At 36.4% G+C, this 16195-nt stretch overlaps 1 protein-coding gene across 1 annotated transcript; it reads left to right on the top strand.

Annotated features, from left to right (window-relative positions):
• Positions 1-24: 24 nt before the first annotated feature.
• Positions 25-15887, top strand: LOC112968821 (vacuolar protein sorting-associated protein 13C-like). Its single transcript, XM_026071450.1, has 9 exons — positions 25-189; positions 1581-1624; positions 5305-5347; positions 6129-6224; positions 7065-7166; positions 13094-13203; positions 13956-14015; positions 14633-14692; positions 15406-15887. The coding sequence occupies exons 1-9, from the start codon at positions 90-92 to the stop codon at positions 15490-15492; spliced, it is 702 nt and encodes a 233-aa protein (XP_025927235.1). The 5' UTR covers positions 25-89; the 3' UTR covers positions 15493-15887.
• Positions 15888-16195: the final 308 nt, after the last annotated feature.

Raw genomic sequence — 16195 nt, 5'->3', positions numbered from 1 at the left:
CCCCCGTCACCTGACCGCCGGGGACGCGCGCGGCGGCGGCTTCCTTGGCGCCCCGCCGCCCCCGCCCGCGGCTGTCCCGCGCCTCCGCCATGGTGCTGGAGTCCGTGGTGGCGGATCTGCTGAACCGCTTCCTGGGCGACTATGTGGAGAACCTGAACAAGTCCCAGCTCAAGCTGGGCATATGGGGGGGTAAGGAGCCCCTTCCGCCTGCCCGCGCCCTGCGCCGGGGCCGGGCGGGCAGCGAGGGAGGGAGGGAGGGGCCGCCGCCGGCACCGGGTGGGCGCTTGCTCGCGCCGCGGCGGGTTTCGTTGGCTGCGGCCCCCCTGAGGGGCGGTCGGTCCGCGGGGCTGCGCCCTCCCTCCCCCCCGTGAGGGGCGGTCGGTCCGCGAGGCTGCGGCCCCCCTTCCACCCCGTGAGGGGCTGCGCCCCCCCCTTCCCCTCCCAGTGAGGGGCGGTCGGTCCGGGGGGCTGCGCCCCCCCCTTTGCCCTCCCCGTCAGGGGCGGTCGGTCCGCGGGGCTGCGGCCTCCGCCGCGAGGGGCGGGCGGCGGTTTTGGCCGTTGCGCCGCCTCGAGGCGAGGGGCTGCCTGTGGGGGAGCAGGGCCCCGGCAGCTGCGGCGCGGCAGGTGGCTGCGGACGACCCGAATTTTGCTCCTTCTTCCTCAAAATGAGGCGGGGGGGGCGCGGGCGGATACGGGGATAACTCCCCGAAATCATGTGTATTAGACAGAGCCGCTACACTGGAATGGCGTGACGTGGCTGTTCCCAGCCAATATATTGAACATTTAAGTTTGTTACTCTTTAGGCAAGCGAGTAGTTGAATCGCTGCCTAGGGAAGGCTGACTATAAATCAGCTGTCGTAGATACATAACCGATGAGATTTTTCTCATCTTCCTGATTTTGCTGTTGCCATGGTAGTCAAGATTAATGTTTTTAACACTTACAAATTATTAAAAATACCAGTATTATAAGCAGAATATATCACTAAGGAATCTGGTATTAAAACACCGAGAGGTGTATTTGGTGTGCTTTCCTCATCATGTATGATTCTCTGTGACTACATTCCCTTTGGAAATCTTATTATATTGCCTATTTGAGGAAAAGTTAATGCATTTATGAAAACAGTCGTGCAAGTGCCTTACATTTTTGTGGTTTTATGATTCATGCTGTTCTTCCTGCTGTGTAAAATCAACAAAAATAAGAGATAGCACCTTCCTAGTCTACACTGCCTTGATAAAACTGTGATTATCATTCATAACACAAAATGAATAATAAGAACGATAATAAGAAAGATATTATTAGGCATACTGAATGGTGTAGAAACATGCAGAAATATGTTAGTGATATTTCTGTAATCTCCCCCACTGTTAAATTTTGCCTGAATAATGAGTGTTAATGACTCATAAATTAGACATTTATTGTGTTATTCTTTAGCATTTTGTGCTATCCAGTAACTGGAGGTTTGATTTTTAGATTTTACCCCTGTGTTCTTGGGAGTGTTGTAGCTGAGTTCCTTGCTCCAGCTTACATAATACAGTAGTTTAAATCACTTATTCTGTACTTCTGTTTTTCTTCCACATAGGTAATGTGGCACTGGACAATTTACAGATAAAGGAGAATGCATTAGTAAGTATTCTACATTTTTTTTAAATTGTTTTTTGGATCCAAGGACTAAGTCATAAGACAAAAATACTACTTAATGTAGTTCCATGTTACACAGTATGCCTTCTTTACTAGTTCTTGAAAGTAAGTCCTTGGTTAACTGCCTCTAATTTTGTTCAGCATATTGGAATAGAGGAAGGAAAAAAAAAAGCTATGGGTTAAATCATAAGTGGCTTCTGCCTTAAAAATGTGACTTAAAAATTAGCCATGTGTTTTTGAAGTAAATTTTCTGTTGTATTACTTGCGTATGCACACATATATAACCTGTTCTAGTATTTGAGGCTTGAAATAATAAAACTTTAAATAAGTTATTTTGGTATTTTTCTGTTACCATGTCAGTCTTCCTGTAAAATGTAGAGGATTTAATTTCTGCTGTGACTGCTTGTGTATTATCATATTTCCATAAAATCCTAGGGTTTTTCCCACTTGCAGGTCCATGCAGAAGTTCATATGTCTTTGAACACCTTATTAGGTCTAATGGGTATGCATAGGCCTACCTGTTTGTCTTTTCAACTTTGTTTGAATAAATGGGTTTTTGAGGCCTGCCTCCTTCAAATGGATTGATATAACTAAGGGCTTTTGAAAGACTGCTTTGCTCATGTGCTGATGTGGGCATTAAGGAAGGAAAGGTTCATCCTTCTAGATTGCTTGAGGCTTATATTTATGACTTTCTGCATAAGTTGATGTTTGTTTAAAACTGGCAAAGAAGACATTTGTAAGATGTGTACTCTCTGAATGTAAATATGGTCATTTAAATGTTCCATTCTGCTTCCTTTTAAAATAGGAGTGATGGAATGGGGGGAGGACAAGAAACAGCTTGCATGAAGTACCCAAATTCATATCTGAGAAAGTGTTTGTTGATTGTTATATTCCTTAATGGAGTCAATGAATGGCTGTACTGTTAAGACAATCCTACTGCAATCTTTAGTATGCTTCTACTTCCACTAAAGAGAATTTTTACTTTTCTGTGAAAAGAAAATATGTTGGATTTTTGCTTGACCTAATAATTAGATTTCTTCATTGTTCCGGTTTCATGTTTTACCTGCCTATTTCACCCAGTAGTGATGACTTTTTTTCTACTTAAGTCTATTTCACAACTCTCAATACAAATATCTTTGTAATCTGGTAGTTAAAAAAGGAAGAAAGAAGGAAAGTGGTGTCTATTTTGTGCATTTATCTTTGCTTCTTATTGCAATAGCAGGGTTGATTATGGTTCTACCAGTTCTGACTTCACTTATTTCAAGTATTGACTTACGTGACTGACCAGAGCTGAAAGAGACCCAAGAGAATTTCAAGAACTGTAAACAAGAGAAGTTTTCAACGGCTTTATAGTTGTGTAGTGGGTTTCGAAGCAAAAGATTTGTATAAGATTTCTAAAATAAAATTGTACCTAACTATTTTTACAAATGGATACTCACACACCTTGGGAATATTCCAAGTTTTTTCTCAAAATATGTTAGAGTATTTGCTGACACAGAGTGCTGAAGTGAAATATGTATTTCCTTTATCCTTTGAGGATGTTGCTTTGTTTTGCATGACTTCAGCTATAAAAATAAACAGAAGTGTGACATGGCAGTTGACATTAATACTCCTTTTTTAATGATGTCAGACACCTGTAGTAGTAATAGTAATAAAGTCTTGCCTATGAATTTCTCCAGCTTTATTATATTTTTCAAACATAGGGAAAAATGACTGATGAAGAAGTAAGACCTATGTTCTTTAGCAGCCTCTTGCAAGTTTCTCAGACTTCTATTACGGTCATTTCCATCAAAAACTTTAAACTCTGAGTATCTTTACTTGTGAATTTCTATCCAGTATCCAATCTGTCATGGTTCTTTTAAAATTTTCAAAGGTAATCCTGCCTATTGCTTGTCAGTTATAATCTTGAAGTATTTTTAGTACATCATCTGTTTGTTTGTCAGTCTGAAAACCCAAGGCTCTCACTGTCTTAATTCACGTTAACCTGATGTCTTTACTGAACAACTTAAAAGCATCTTTAATGTTTGCTTTTGTAATTCAGTTTTCTTCTGAGTTTGATCCTCTGAAAACTCAGATTTTTCTCAAGGTCAAAATCATGGTCCTGCCCTCTCAGCAGCCCAAAACTAAGCTAAACCCCCTCAGAATTTGTTCAGCTGTGGGTCACAAATACAGTATCAAATGGGTTAGATTTGTTAGATGGTATCTACTTTTACATCACTGCTGCTTGCTCTGTCAATAGCAGAGATATTTGCTCTCATAATTTGCTTGTTGTCTTCCTATGCTTGCTCCTACTGCTAAAAACAAAGTGTGCAGATCAAACTATTTTAAGTGAGTTTACTTTCTCTCTCCTGATACATTTTAATGGAAAATAAAAACTGACGGGAAAGCTTCCAGTTAAGCCAATTGATCAGACTTTTAATGTACAGCCCCTGCAAGATGAAATAGAAGGATATACTTGGAAGATGTTGAAGAGCTGTTGTCACCAAGAGGGATTTAAAGCATGTGGAAAAGTATCTAGGAATATGTGATTATAACCAGAAAAGTGTTAAAATATTCCATAGCTCTTACTTTTCAGTAGTTTCGAGTCACTAAATGAGGAACAAGCCACAAAAGTATTGTCACTAGTTTTGTCGCTTAATTAAAAAAAGGGGCGGGGGTTCTTTAGTTAAAGCTATCTGATGTTAGATCTTCATTGGAGTTCAGGACACTTTTTAAAAACTGTGGAAATTTGGCTAATATGTTAATTGGGGGGATATTAGTCTGCTTTTTGGGGCAGCCCAGTTAACTATATTTAAATTGTAAAGGGGGAGTCAAGGCTGTTTCCTAGTATGCGGGAGAAGGGGTTAGCATGTATCTCATTTGGGAAAACAGGTTTACTTTTCATAATCTTTGAGACAGGAATTCTTTCTAAATAATTTAACCACAAATCAAAGGCCTGAAGAGAAGTCAAAGTGGAAGAGAGTTCTGGAAAATACTTTCTTTAAGTAGGGAAAGGAAACTGACACCAGCTGGGGGAAGTACCAGCTGGAAATTTGCTGTAAGATTAGTTAAATCACAATGTTTTAACTTCATTTTAAATCTTTCCTTTTGTTTTTGGGTGGATTTTTTTAACCAGTGATTCTATTCCTGGTTTTGAAGTAGGCTGTATAGATGAGATTGTTGGTCAGGTTTTAATTGATGGTAATTGCTCACTTGTCACCTGTTCCTCCTATCTTTGAGCCTATCCTGTTGATGTTTGGCAGGCATTTTGCATAGACCCTCACAATGTTTTAGTGAGGCTTTTTATGTATATTTGGAAAAATTAGGTACAGTGCTGATTATCATAAACGAAAGACCTATATGTCAAATTAATGAAAATGCAGAATTAAATTATCACATGTAGATAAAATTTTATTTTTTAGTAACTTTTGAAGCAAGGCATTATTACGTTTGCAGGAGAGTATTGCTGAAAATGTTGAACTGCTTCATTTTTGTACTTTTTACAAACCGTATCATATTTATGGATCCCTGTGTTCATGAGAGTATTGCTAAATAATTAGAACTCTGTTATATGGAGAACTGCTCCTGTTCTGGAACTTCAGTTCTTGGAGAATAGTTTTAACGTGCTGTATAAACCAGATTATCCTTAAAATATATGGATCTGTTTAATACTTTTTTTTTAACAGAGTGAACTGGATGTACCTTTTAAAGTGAAAGTTGGTCAAATAGGTAAGTTGTTTCACCAAAAATCTTAAAATTGAAATTTTAGAACAGATCTTAAGATCAGTCTTGTTCCTGAATTTCTTTATTAAGCTTTCTTAGACAGGTGATCTCTGTAATTTTACTTGCTGTTGAGACTAGTGTAGATGTCTAATGTGATTGCTCTAATTAAATCATAGGATGTTGTTTGGTTGATCCTTTTGGAGTAACTGTACAGGCTGGGTGTGAAAAACATGTCTGAGAGGTTCTTTCCAGATACATGAATGATTAAGGGAGCTGTTTGGTACAAGCAAAATGTGTGTGGCTCTTTAAAAGTTATATGATCAATATGAAGAATTTAAGTAAGATTTTTGAAAAGTTGGCAAATATGCTAAAGGCTAAAGAATTCTCAGATATACCTTGTTAAAAATGCCTTTCGGTAGTGCTCAGCATTGCTTTTTCTAGTGAAACATTCGTGGGAGAGGAGTGCATCGTATTTCTTCCGTGTCCCTACAAAATCATGTTCATCCCAGTAAATTAAACTCCAGTCGTGATCTTAACCTTTGATCTGAAGTCTTGTGACTCAAACTGCATCTTCTTGCTTAAATCAGTGGCTTATTTTCAGTGCATGTATTTTCTCACTTCAAGAGCTGTACAAACTGCTTAAGCCCACACAGGTCCCACCTTGCCTTTTGAGGTGTGTAGGACTTCAAGAAATAAGGCTAATGCTTTTCAGTAACTGAGGTATTGTTCAGCCTAAACACCGCATAGATTTTTTTGCCTTGAAGTAACTATATTTTTGTTTATCTAGATAAACTTACTCTGAAGATTCCTTGGAAGAATCTGTATGGTGAGGCAGTTGTTGCAACTCTAGAAGGCTTGTATCTTCTAATAGTTCCTGGAGCAAGTACGTAAAATGTTCAAGAACACAGTGAAATCAAATAATGGAAGAGAGAGAAAAATATTGAAGGGTACCGTGTAATTGAGTGTATGTAATAGCAAATAGTTCACGTAGGCTGCCATTTGTACATGCTGGTTCACTCAAGGAGACTTCTAGGCAAACGCTGGCAAGTGAGCGCAAGAAAGGTGGGAGGAAACAGCACGTGTTGCTTTTATGGAAATCCTTGGGTAAATCCTTTTTAAGTTCAGTTTATCAGAGAGGTTTCCTCTGAAGGATGCTTATCCTGAACCCTTTTTTCTGGCATGATCTAGATCTTTTGACTGTTACATGAAGTAGTCCATCTGTTTCTAACTTTTAACACTTAAAAGTAGTAATTCCATTAGAACTGACTTTTAGAGAGGGGGAAAAGGACCAGAGAATTTGATTTGTTTTTTATGAAATCAGAAGCTCTGGTATACTAAGTAAACTTTCAAGTTTCTAGAGCATTAAATGTATGTATAGCAGAACTTACAACCTGCGTTATACTGCAAAGCGCACACTTAAAGGAGTCTGAATTTCCACCTTTGCAAGGGTGTGGAAGGGTTCTTCATTGTGGTTGCTGCATCTCTTGTGCTATAACACTTAAACATTGGTAGGATCCTTGTGTATCTTACTACATAGGAGTATGAATTCCAGAGGTGGGATGCAGGTTTCAGCAGTTAGACCAAGAATAGCCTTTATGTTGCCAAATGTCTTTGTCTTGTTTGAGATGTTGATTATGGTGTGTGTTGCTTGATTATGTATTTACTTAATTTGAGCAACAGTGCTTCAAATTTAGGATTAAAGCTGTCCCAACTTGTCTTGCAGGCATTAAATATGATGCAGAGAAGGAAGAAAAGTATTTGCAAGATAATAAACAAAAGGAACTTGCAAGAATTGAGGAAGCCTTGCAGAAAGCAGCAGAAAAAGGTACTAAGTTAATAATGCAAACGTCCATCAGAACTTGAGAACTTAGGCTGTGATATGAAAGAAAAGCCCTGTTTTGTGTCTGACTTCCTAAATCTTACGTTTTTTAAGTATCTAGCTAATCTTACTACAGTTCTTTAAAAAGTCATTTTTTCTCTGAAGCTTGAAACAAAATGTCATTTATTTTATTTACTATTCATTTGTCCATTTAACTTCCATTGGAAATGGGCATTTGATCATCTGGTGTTTTTGTGTGTGTATGCATGTGTGTGTATATATATATGTATATGTATTTAAAGCTCTGGGGAGTTAGGACTGAAGATAAACTGCATTGCGTGAGACATTATCTTGCTGTAGAGTTTTAATTACGGATCTTTAATAATGTGATACTGTGTTTTAGAGGAACAGAAGTCTTTTTTTAAGTGGAGACTTACTATATCCAGCATTTTTAAGGCTTTTGAAGAAATTATTTATATAAAAATGTTACCTCAGTAACTTGATTCCTCATTCAAGAACTAGAATTAAATTGAGTCATATTTTGCGGAGATGCAGTGTTAAACTTTCAGCCTTGAGGAGGAAAAGGCAAAGGATCACTCAACCTGGATTCCTTTAAATTGTAGTTATCCTCTCAGACATACTGTGGCCTCACATTTCAGTGGTACAGTGGCTTTGTTTCTTGCATGTTTCTGGACTTGTGCTTGAATATTGTACTCAGGAGGAGTTGTTCAGTTCCTGCATGAGCAGATCTCTTGCCTTGGCTAGATGCAAAAGTCTTAGGGCCCAAGTTGCTCTACTGCAGCTTGAGTTCGTAAAGAATCCTTTTTGACCTTCAGGAACACACTGTAGCTGGTGACAGTCTAAGAAATATACTGACTATAAAATCATCAGGGTCCATTTTTAGCTCTGTTTGCTTTTGTGGCTAGTGCTCAGCATACTATAATGTGTATAGAATCTTGATTCAGTATTTGTATTTATTTAAGAATCTCTTAACATGGAATGTTCTGGGGATTTTTTGAAGACATGCTGCTCAAATTTTGAACAAACTGGTTGTGTCACTGTGTGGTTAGTACAACGTGATGGAAAGTGAGAACAAGATCTGCTGACATAAGCTGGCAAAACATTATTTCCTGTTTACTAAGCTACTGAAGTCTGTCAGTATCAAAACTTGTATATAGAGACCAAAGCTTGCAACTCTTGCCTTTTACTGGTTAGAATTTAAATGAAAATTGCATAATTTGACATATGTAGATAATCTTTGAAATTAATTATTCTGAAGCTTTGACTCTGGCTATCAGATATTATAATGGAAATACTAACTTAGCATGTGAATTTTATGAACTTGACATCAAATCAGGAGTTGATTTCTTCATTAAAAAAATGCGTTTTTTTGGTTATTTGCTGCCATGTGGACCAAGGCACTCATTCACAAGATTCCTTGTATGGGTTGGAGAAACTGATTTACAAGGACATCAAGCCTGGTGGGTATGCATGGTTAATTGCTAATTAAATTTAACAAACGAAAGAAACCAACACCCAAGTGGCCATATGTAGAAATGAAGCAACAAGCCTTTTTGGTAAGCATCCACATACTGGTGGTTCTAGAAATAAGATTTTAATGATTGTGAATTCAAGAGAAAACTTACAATGAGTGGTGCTGTCTTAATTGAGTGGCTATTCAAAAAGACAGTACATTTAGAAAGATCTCCATCAGCCATGTTGAGTTCAAGAATGTCATAGAATGCTGACAGTGTTTTGCTGTAATTTTTTTTTTTTTAAATATATTAAGTATTTTGAGAATAGAGGATAATTACCCTTACTTAAAGTTTCTGGACTTAAGATTTCAAGTTCAGCCTGTCTTGAAACTTTGAACATGCCAAATGAACCATAGAAGACTGAAGACATCTAGCATGCATTTCTGTGTTCTTGTTTATTTGGATTGCTCTCAGATTAAGCAAGGAAACTGTCTCCAGTGAAATTCAGAGGAGCTGCTGTTATGTTGTACCTGCTGTGCTTTTTTTTCTTGAGTTCAATTTTCAGTAGAAGGCTATTCTTAACCAAAATTCCTTAGTAGCCTTTTATCTGAGTGCAAGTTCAGAATGAGGTTAAAATCAGGCTTGGACTATGTTTAGTCTCTCCATAGTTATGGATGCAAGTGGTTAAGAGGAAAATCATGTTGTCTTAGTTTTGTTTTGTATGTGATTGAATGCCTGAGATCCACAAATTCTCAAATAATTGAAGGAAGCAGTCTTTTTAAATATCAGCTATAGAGGATTCCTTGTACTCTTAAAATGAACTCTCCAAAAGAAAATATTGTTTGTATTTGGTGCAGTTTTTTCTTTTTGTTCTTCATAGGGTGACCACTGTATAAGTGCAAGGCAGATTGAAATCTTGGGAGGCACTTTTTCCTTTATTTGAACAAGCATGCAAGTAACTCAAAATAAAGGTCTTCCCCTGAGTTAAGCAGGCTGTTGGACTTGCTTCCTTCTTGCTGTAGTAGTACACACACCCTTATACTGGAAATTTAAAATGTTGAGCACGGCTGCTCTGTTGCTAACTTCATTTTCCTCTGTGTGGACAGAGAGGAGAAAGAAACAATGTAACTGACCAAACTAGCTTTCTTTAGAAATGTGGAAAAATATGAGTGTTAGCTTAATGCATGAAACAGTTTGTGACTGTTTTGATCATATTGTGTGTGTAAATACTAGAATTTAATTTCATAAAAGCTTTTAAAGAATCATTATTTCTGCATGCCTTTTGTGTGTTTATAACTATCATTCTTTCAGATCACGTTCATACCCTACTGTTGATTAGCGTGAGAATCATTGAGAAGTATTCTTTAGGTTTCTGTGTACGTCTTGAATATCTTAATTTGGAAGTTATGCCACTGTATGGTAGAAGTCTCTTCTGTTTTTTTTTCCCCATGACATATACATTATTAGCTGTTCAGATATGCCAACTATGCCTCTGCCAGAGGTCATTAAATTAAAAACAAACATACATACATTATTGGATTACAGAGTTGTTCACCAGGGATCTAATAAGCAGTTCTTCACCTTTAGAATTTTGCTGCACCTTTCAAAATCGTTGTTCTTTAGTTCTGTTTTCTGTTCTTCTCATACTTAATTGATCCAAAAGTGTGTTAATATAATGAATTCATGAAAAAGTCCAATGTATGTGTATTTGCTGAGAAGCCTGGTGATTATTTGTAGTTCCTCAAACTCTTCAGAAGTTATATAAGGAATATGTGAAAATTAAATTAATGCCTTGACCTTACAATTGACAAGATCATTGATCTAGTGGATATTTGGATATGTAATGTGAAGTTTTTACTGGCTACTTAGTTTAGTGGAACTTTAAACTTGAACAACATAAAAATAACCAAGAATTCAGTTGCTTCCAGGAAAGTGAATCTGCATATAAATTAATTATAAAAACCAAGATTCTGCGTTGTGAAGTGTAGCTGTCTCCTTCCTTAACAGCTCTGAAATTCTTTGAAAGCTTTTAATGACAGCTCAACAAAGGCATTCTGCTTAAGACAAACAGAACTTCTTTCTTTCTTTTTCTTCCCTATGCTTTTCTGTATTTCTGCTTTACTAACTTGAATTTTCTTTTTCTCACAAAATTGCTTGCACTGAAAAAGGACGTAAGCGTAAAAAGTATAAAAAGCATTTTAAGAAACCCTTTAGAGGTCATGACCATTCAAAAGGTGGGTAAAACACATGTGGGGTTTTTTTTTTTTTTTTGCATGCGTTCCTTTTTAAAAAAAAAAAGTTTGGCTTTTTTCTTTTTGCTTTGTTTTGATTAGTTTCTCCTAGTTTTGGATATACAGCCACTGATACTTTGTCTCATTTTTGGAAGTGAGGACATAAACTAGAGAGAGCTTTTTGATGTTTCCCCCTTCTCTGAATCAAATGAGGCTGAACTTGACTGTTGGCAAAACTGCATGTGAGAGAGAGAATGTCTGTTAGTCCAATTTTCATAATATTGCACTAAAAGCTATATAAAGTAATTCAGTTGATAATATATTGATGATACAGTAGTAAAGGCTTTCAGCTATCTTTTTAGCTTCTGTTCTAAATAGCTGATATACTGTTATGACTGATATTGTGACAGCAGTGAAGTTGATGTCTCTCCATAACGAGAAGATTATCACCGTCCATCACTACCAAAACACAACTCTTCAGCATTAGTGTGACTGGAAGTGTGACTCTTGCACAGGTTGCCATATCCCATGTAGTTTTATTGTTACCTATCTGAACTCAGATGAAGCTGTAGCGTAGGCTAATAAACAGAGTAAAAAATGGATCAGTTTTATGAATCACCAGGCTTTTATTGCTGCTGTTAGCTGCGTTTAGTCAGAAAAACGTTAATGAGTTGCTTGTTTGCACTACTGCTACTTGAAAGACATGAAGCTTGAATATGTGCTTCTCTGCTCTTTTTTCTTCTTTATCATAGTTGCATTGCTTTGTTAATATCAAGTGGGAGTTGTGAAGGAATGATTAATGGGAAGAAGTGTGTGAGGAACTTTTAAAAGTGGTATAAAGTTTTTGTTTCTTCCTGGAGTTCCTGACTAATTCTTTTACTTGAAGTCAAATGCTTTCTTGAATAGAATTATTATATCACGTACAGTGGCAAAATGTTTTTATTTTTATTGGAATCTTCTGAACATCTCTTATAGCTTAAAGAAAAAAATTATCCTAATTTTTTTTAGGAAGATATACAAAGTTATATACTTGTGTTACTCAGCATGCGTTGCATATGTAAAAAGTTATAAATAGGTAACATAGTCTGAGAAATAAAACTGAGAGAGTGCAACCCTAAATTTAGTCATAACCTTTGGTCCTTATTTCTCTGTACTTGGATAGCTATGTACGTGTCTTCAACTTGAGCCATCTGTAGCATTTCCAACAAAAATGTACAAGCTTGGTAGGCTTATCAGTGGCGCTTCACTGTGACACCCACTTTGTAAAGTAGGTACTGTACAAGATGAGGTAACATGTAGAGACAGCTAGAGAAGAGGCAGCTCGCCTGTATTTTAGCTAAAATGTTAAGACACTCAGTCCAAGATAACCTTTTTAGATTTATGTTGTTAAACAGTGAGTGTGTTGTAAATCCTTAGTTTTTTTCAGGATGCATATGTTTGTCTTGGGTGGCTCTGGTGTATATGCTGCTTCTGCTACACTGTCTTGTTCAGAGTAAGTTCAGTTATCACTACATGGCATAGAAAAGTTCTGTGTGGATCTAGCTTAACTGGCTGCAGTATGAGTCCACTATGGAAGAAATGTAATATTTTACAGTGCAACTGTTCATTTTCTATATATAGTATGCAAGCATTTTAACATCCTCAATGTCCTTTAAAAGGCTGTAATGGACTGATCTTTTATTGTCCAAACATTATCTTCACCTGGCTATTCAAGGGTATTTTGTGCTGAATTACACCTTTCTACCTATTTCCTTGTTGAAATTGCTAGTTAATTGCTGAGGGAGTCTTAAGGGAGAACATTTTACCTTGAAAGGAGTGGAGTGAGGTATGTTTACCAAAAAGATCAGGAAGCTCTGTTGTAAGCTAAATGATTTTGACTGAAACTTGGACATAAACTTTGTTCTGGTTGCATGTTGTGCACACTAAGCTAAAATCATGTCTTCAGACTATGGATGTACAGGAAGGTTACATTTGTGTGATGTGCTCTGTAATTAACAGAAGAAAGAGTCCCATGGGGGTACAGATGGACAGGAACTTCCTAATTTTGTTAAAGCATTACGCTTTTTAGGCTAAGAGAAAAATGCAAATATCTAATGTAAATAAGTAAACAATTAAGTGTCAAGTATTTACATTAGAGTAAACATTAAGTTTACATTCGAATAGCTGTTGGAATGGTTAAACTCAAGATGTGACTATAACACTGAATGATGACTTTTTTTTATTTTAGACAAACCAAAGGAAGAGAAAAAAGATACTTTTTTAGAAAAGCTTGCAACTCAAGTTATAAAAAATGTGCAAGTCAAAATCACAGGCATTCATGTCAAATATGAAGATGATGTAAGTACTTGCAACACCTTTTCTTCATTTTAAATTGGACTCCAGTATGGTGATTATTCTGTAGTCCCTAGAAATAAATTGTTACTGGTTTCTTTTATACTTCTTCAGGTAAAATATCCCAAGTATGACTGAAAGCCATAAATATTTTGGATATGTGAAATAGATATTCTCTCTTTTGCCCTGTTTGATGGCATGTCTCTCACTAAATGTGGGTAGTGGCTGTTTCTCATGCATTAGTGTGTGCAGTTGAAGTACAGAATTTTTCAGTGTAATAGATGAGATACAGAATGGCAGGAACTGGTGGGGATTAGAGATAAGTGAGAAAGCAAATGGTTAAAAATATTAAATTGATGATTGAGACTCTTTATATAAATAGAACTAATATTGTTCCATCCCACTTCCAGCTTCCTTTAGGATGAAGTATGAGGCAGTTTGAGATAGTTGGATGTGAAAGGGAAGGATTAGATGTAGATTATTTCCCAAATCTACTTTGGGACTATTTTTTCCCCATACAAAGATTATTAGATGTTGAAAGGAAACTTTGGGATTTAAGTCTAAAGACTTTATACCACATCCATCTTGGTTTTTAGCTCAACTTAGAGAGTTCTAAGAATGCTCCAGCTAGTATTATTATTAAGCAAAGGAAGACTCTCAGAACAGCTCAGAATTCAAGTTGGTTTTAATGAAATGATGCATCTTCGTTGTGTGGGCAGACAAGAGATAAACATCTGTTCTTTTTTTCATTTTTGTAGATCACAGATCCACAGCATCCAGTTTCTTTGGGAATGACGTTGGGTGAACTTAGCTTACTGGTAATGTGTGTGTGACAATGTGTGCATGTGCTTACATATTTAGTTTAACTGTCTTTGGCTGGGTAGCCAAAAGGAAAGTTTAACGTGATATAATGAAAGTTTGCATACAGCTGGAAGCTTAGACAATCTTTCATGCATGCAAACGGCACTTAATGTTTTTACAGGCAGAAGGGAAGACTACTGGGGAAGATCGGGCTTTTTGAGACTAGCCATTTCTTCTTATGATCCAAGTGTTCTTTAAAACTAGGTGAAAGTATTTACCTTCATAGAGTAGGTTATTTCCAGGGCTAATAAGTAAATTATGACAAACATTACTTTGCGACAATGGAAATGTGGTGTATTTGCCAGGCTTTTGAGAAACGGAGGAGAAAATTTCAGTTAACCCTTGTTTTTGTTAGATGCTAAGCATTTTATATATGAGATAAGGAGTTGAAAATTAAACCTGACAAATTCAGTGCTGAGTTTTACTTATGTGTATGCAGTCTAGAGAACCTGACTTCTGCTGTTGTTTGGTAGGACCAAAATGATGATGTATTTTGTGCTTGAAAGTATAGAATAAAACCTCAGATGTATTGAATAAGATACAAAGAATGATTTATATTACTTTTAACTTTTAGACAACAAATGAGAATTGGATACCTTCTATTCTGAATGAAGCTGAAAAAATGATATACAAGGTAATGTGTGTTTTTCCTAACTCCTTTACAAGTGTAGTGAGCAGCTGATCTTGGGGGTCTGTCGTAGAAGTGGGGCAAGAGAAATAATCTGGGGTTCTAAAGAAAAATTTAAAAAAGCACTTTGTTTTGCTAATTCTCCTGTTCTTTTTCTTAATTTTGCTTTGTATCTGGACAGAAGTAGAACCAAAATGAGTGTTTTTATGTAAGGCATTAACTTTCAACTCTGTGGTTTAGAAAATTTGCCATAAATTCAAACACAGATTCATTCATTAAATGCATTATACAGCAAGTCTTAAATCTGCATGGTAACTACAATTTCAAATAATTGTATTAAATTACCATTGCTGGTTTCTACTCTAGTCTGTACGCCTAACATATCAGGGATTCACACTTGCTAAAATGAATATTCAAAGATCTAAGAAATGATAGGAATATTGTAAGAAGGATTTAAGAATCCTGGCTTCTTTTTCAGGCCTGTGTATATGGAGTGTATATGGAGTGTATATGGTTTTATATATAAATAATATATATACTATATAAAAAAACTATATATATATATAAATCTGACTATATAAAAAACTTTATAGTTTTTAATATATATATATTTATTATTATTTTTATATATATATATATATATAAAGTGGAAAGCTAACCTCATAGAATGGATTGGATACTGAGTATGGAATCTGCTGAATGCTTTCTTTTCTTCACAGCTTTTGTGCCTGGACAGCCTCAGTGTTTACTGGAATGTACAAAGCAAAATGTGTTATGGCTCCCGTGAACAAATATTGGTAATGTAGAAGGAAATGCATTAGACAGTTGTATATTTCACAGTTATTGTAGTATTGCAAAATACACCATAGTAATTTTTTTTGTTGTTGTTGTTCTCTACGCCTTATTTTGGTCAGCTATTTTTCTCATACCAGGGTCATATCTTAATCCGTTATACTATTGGTGGCTAATATTTTTTGTTAACTCCATATGTTATTGACTCCTTTCTGTTTAGAAATACTCAGAAATTGGGTTTGTAAAATCAGTTCTGTTAAATTCATCTTGACTTCTTGCTGTTTACCTGGTACTGTATATTAAAGATCTGGGCTATTTGAATTGTTATATAGCTACTGTAATAAAACTGCCAATACTGAGATAGTAAATGGGCATAGAATTAATAAATAATTGAAATATTAGGTCTATATCAGAAGAGGAACTTGCATCACTGTTATCCATATACCTTAGCTGCATGGTTAAAACTAACACAGTAGAGGAGAATAATGAATAGAAGAGCAAGAAATTAAAGCGAAGGGTGTTTGGTTTTTTTGGAGAGGGGGAATTGTGGTGGTTTTCTTTTGTTTTAAGAAACCAAAGCTTATAGGTAGTATGTACTCATTGTCAGACTTTAAAAACTTGTGGAAAGGATAATGTAGTGGTTCTTTTAAGGGAGCAACCCCAGTTACGGGAAGTAGCTCTAGCAAAATTTGGGAAAAGCTTTAGTAGAATACATTA

Source organism: Apteryx rowi, unplaced genomic scaffold, assembly GCF_003343035.1.
Source record: "Apteryx rowi isolate R43461 unplaced genomic scaffold, aptRow1 scaffold_1082, whole genome shotgun sequence".
Lineage (NCBI taxonomy): Eukaryota > Metazoa > Chordata > Aves > Apterygiformes > Apterygidae > Apteryx > Apteryx rowi.
The sequence above is the reverse complement of the archived record's forward strand: the minus strand, read 5'-3'. Positions and strand labels throughout refer to the sequence as shown.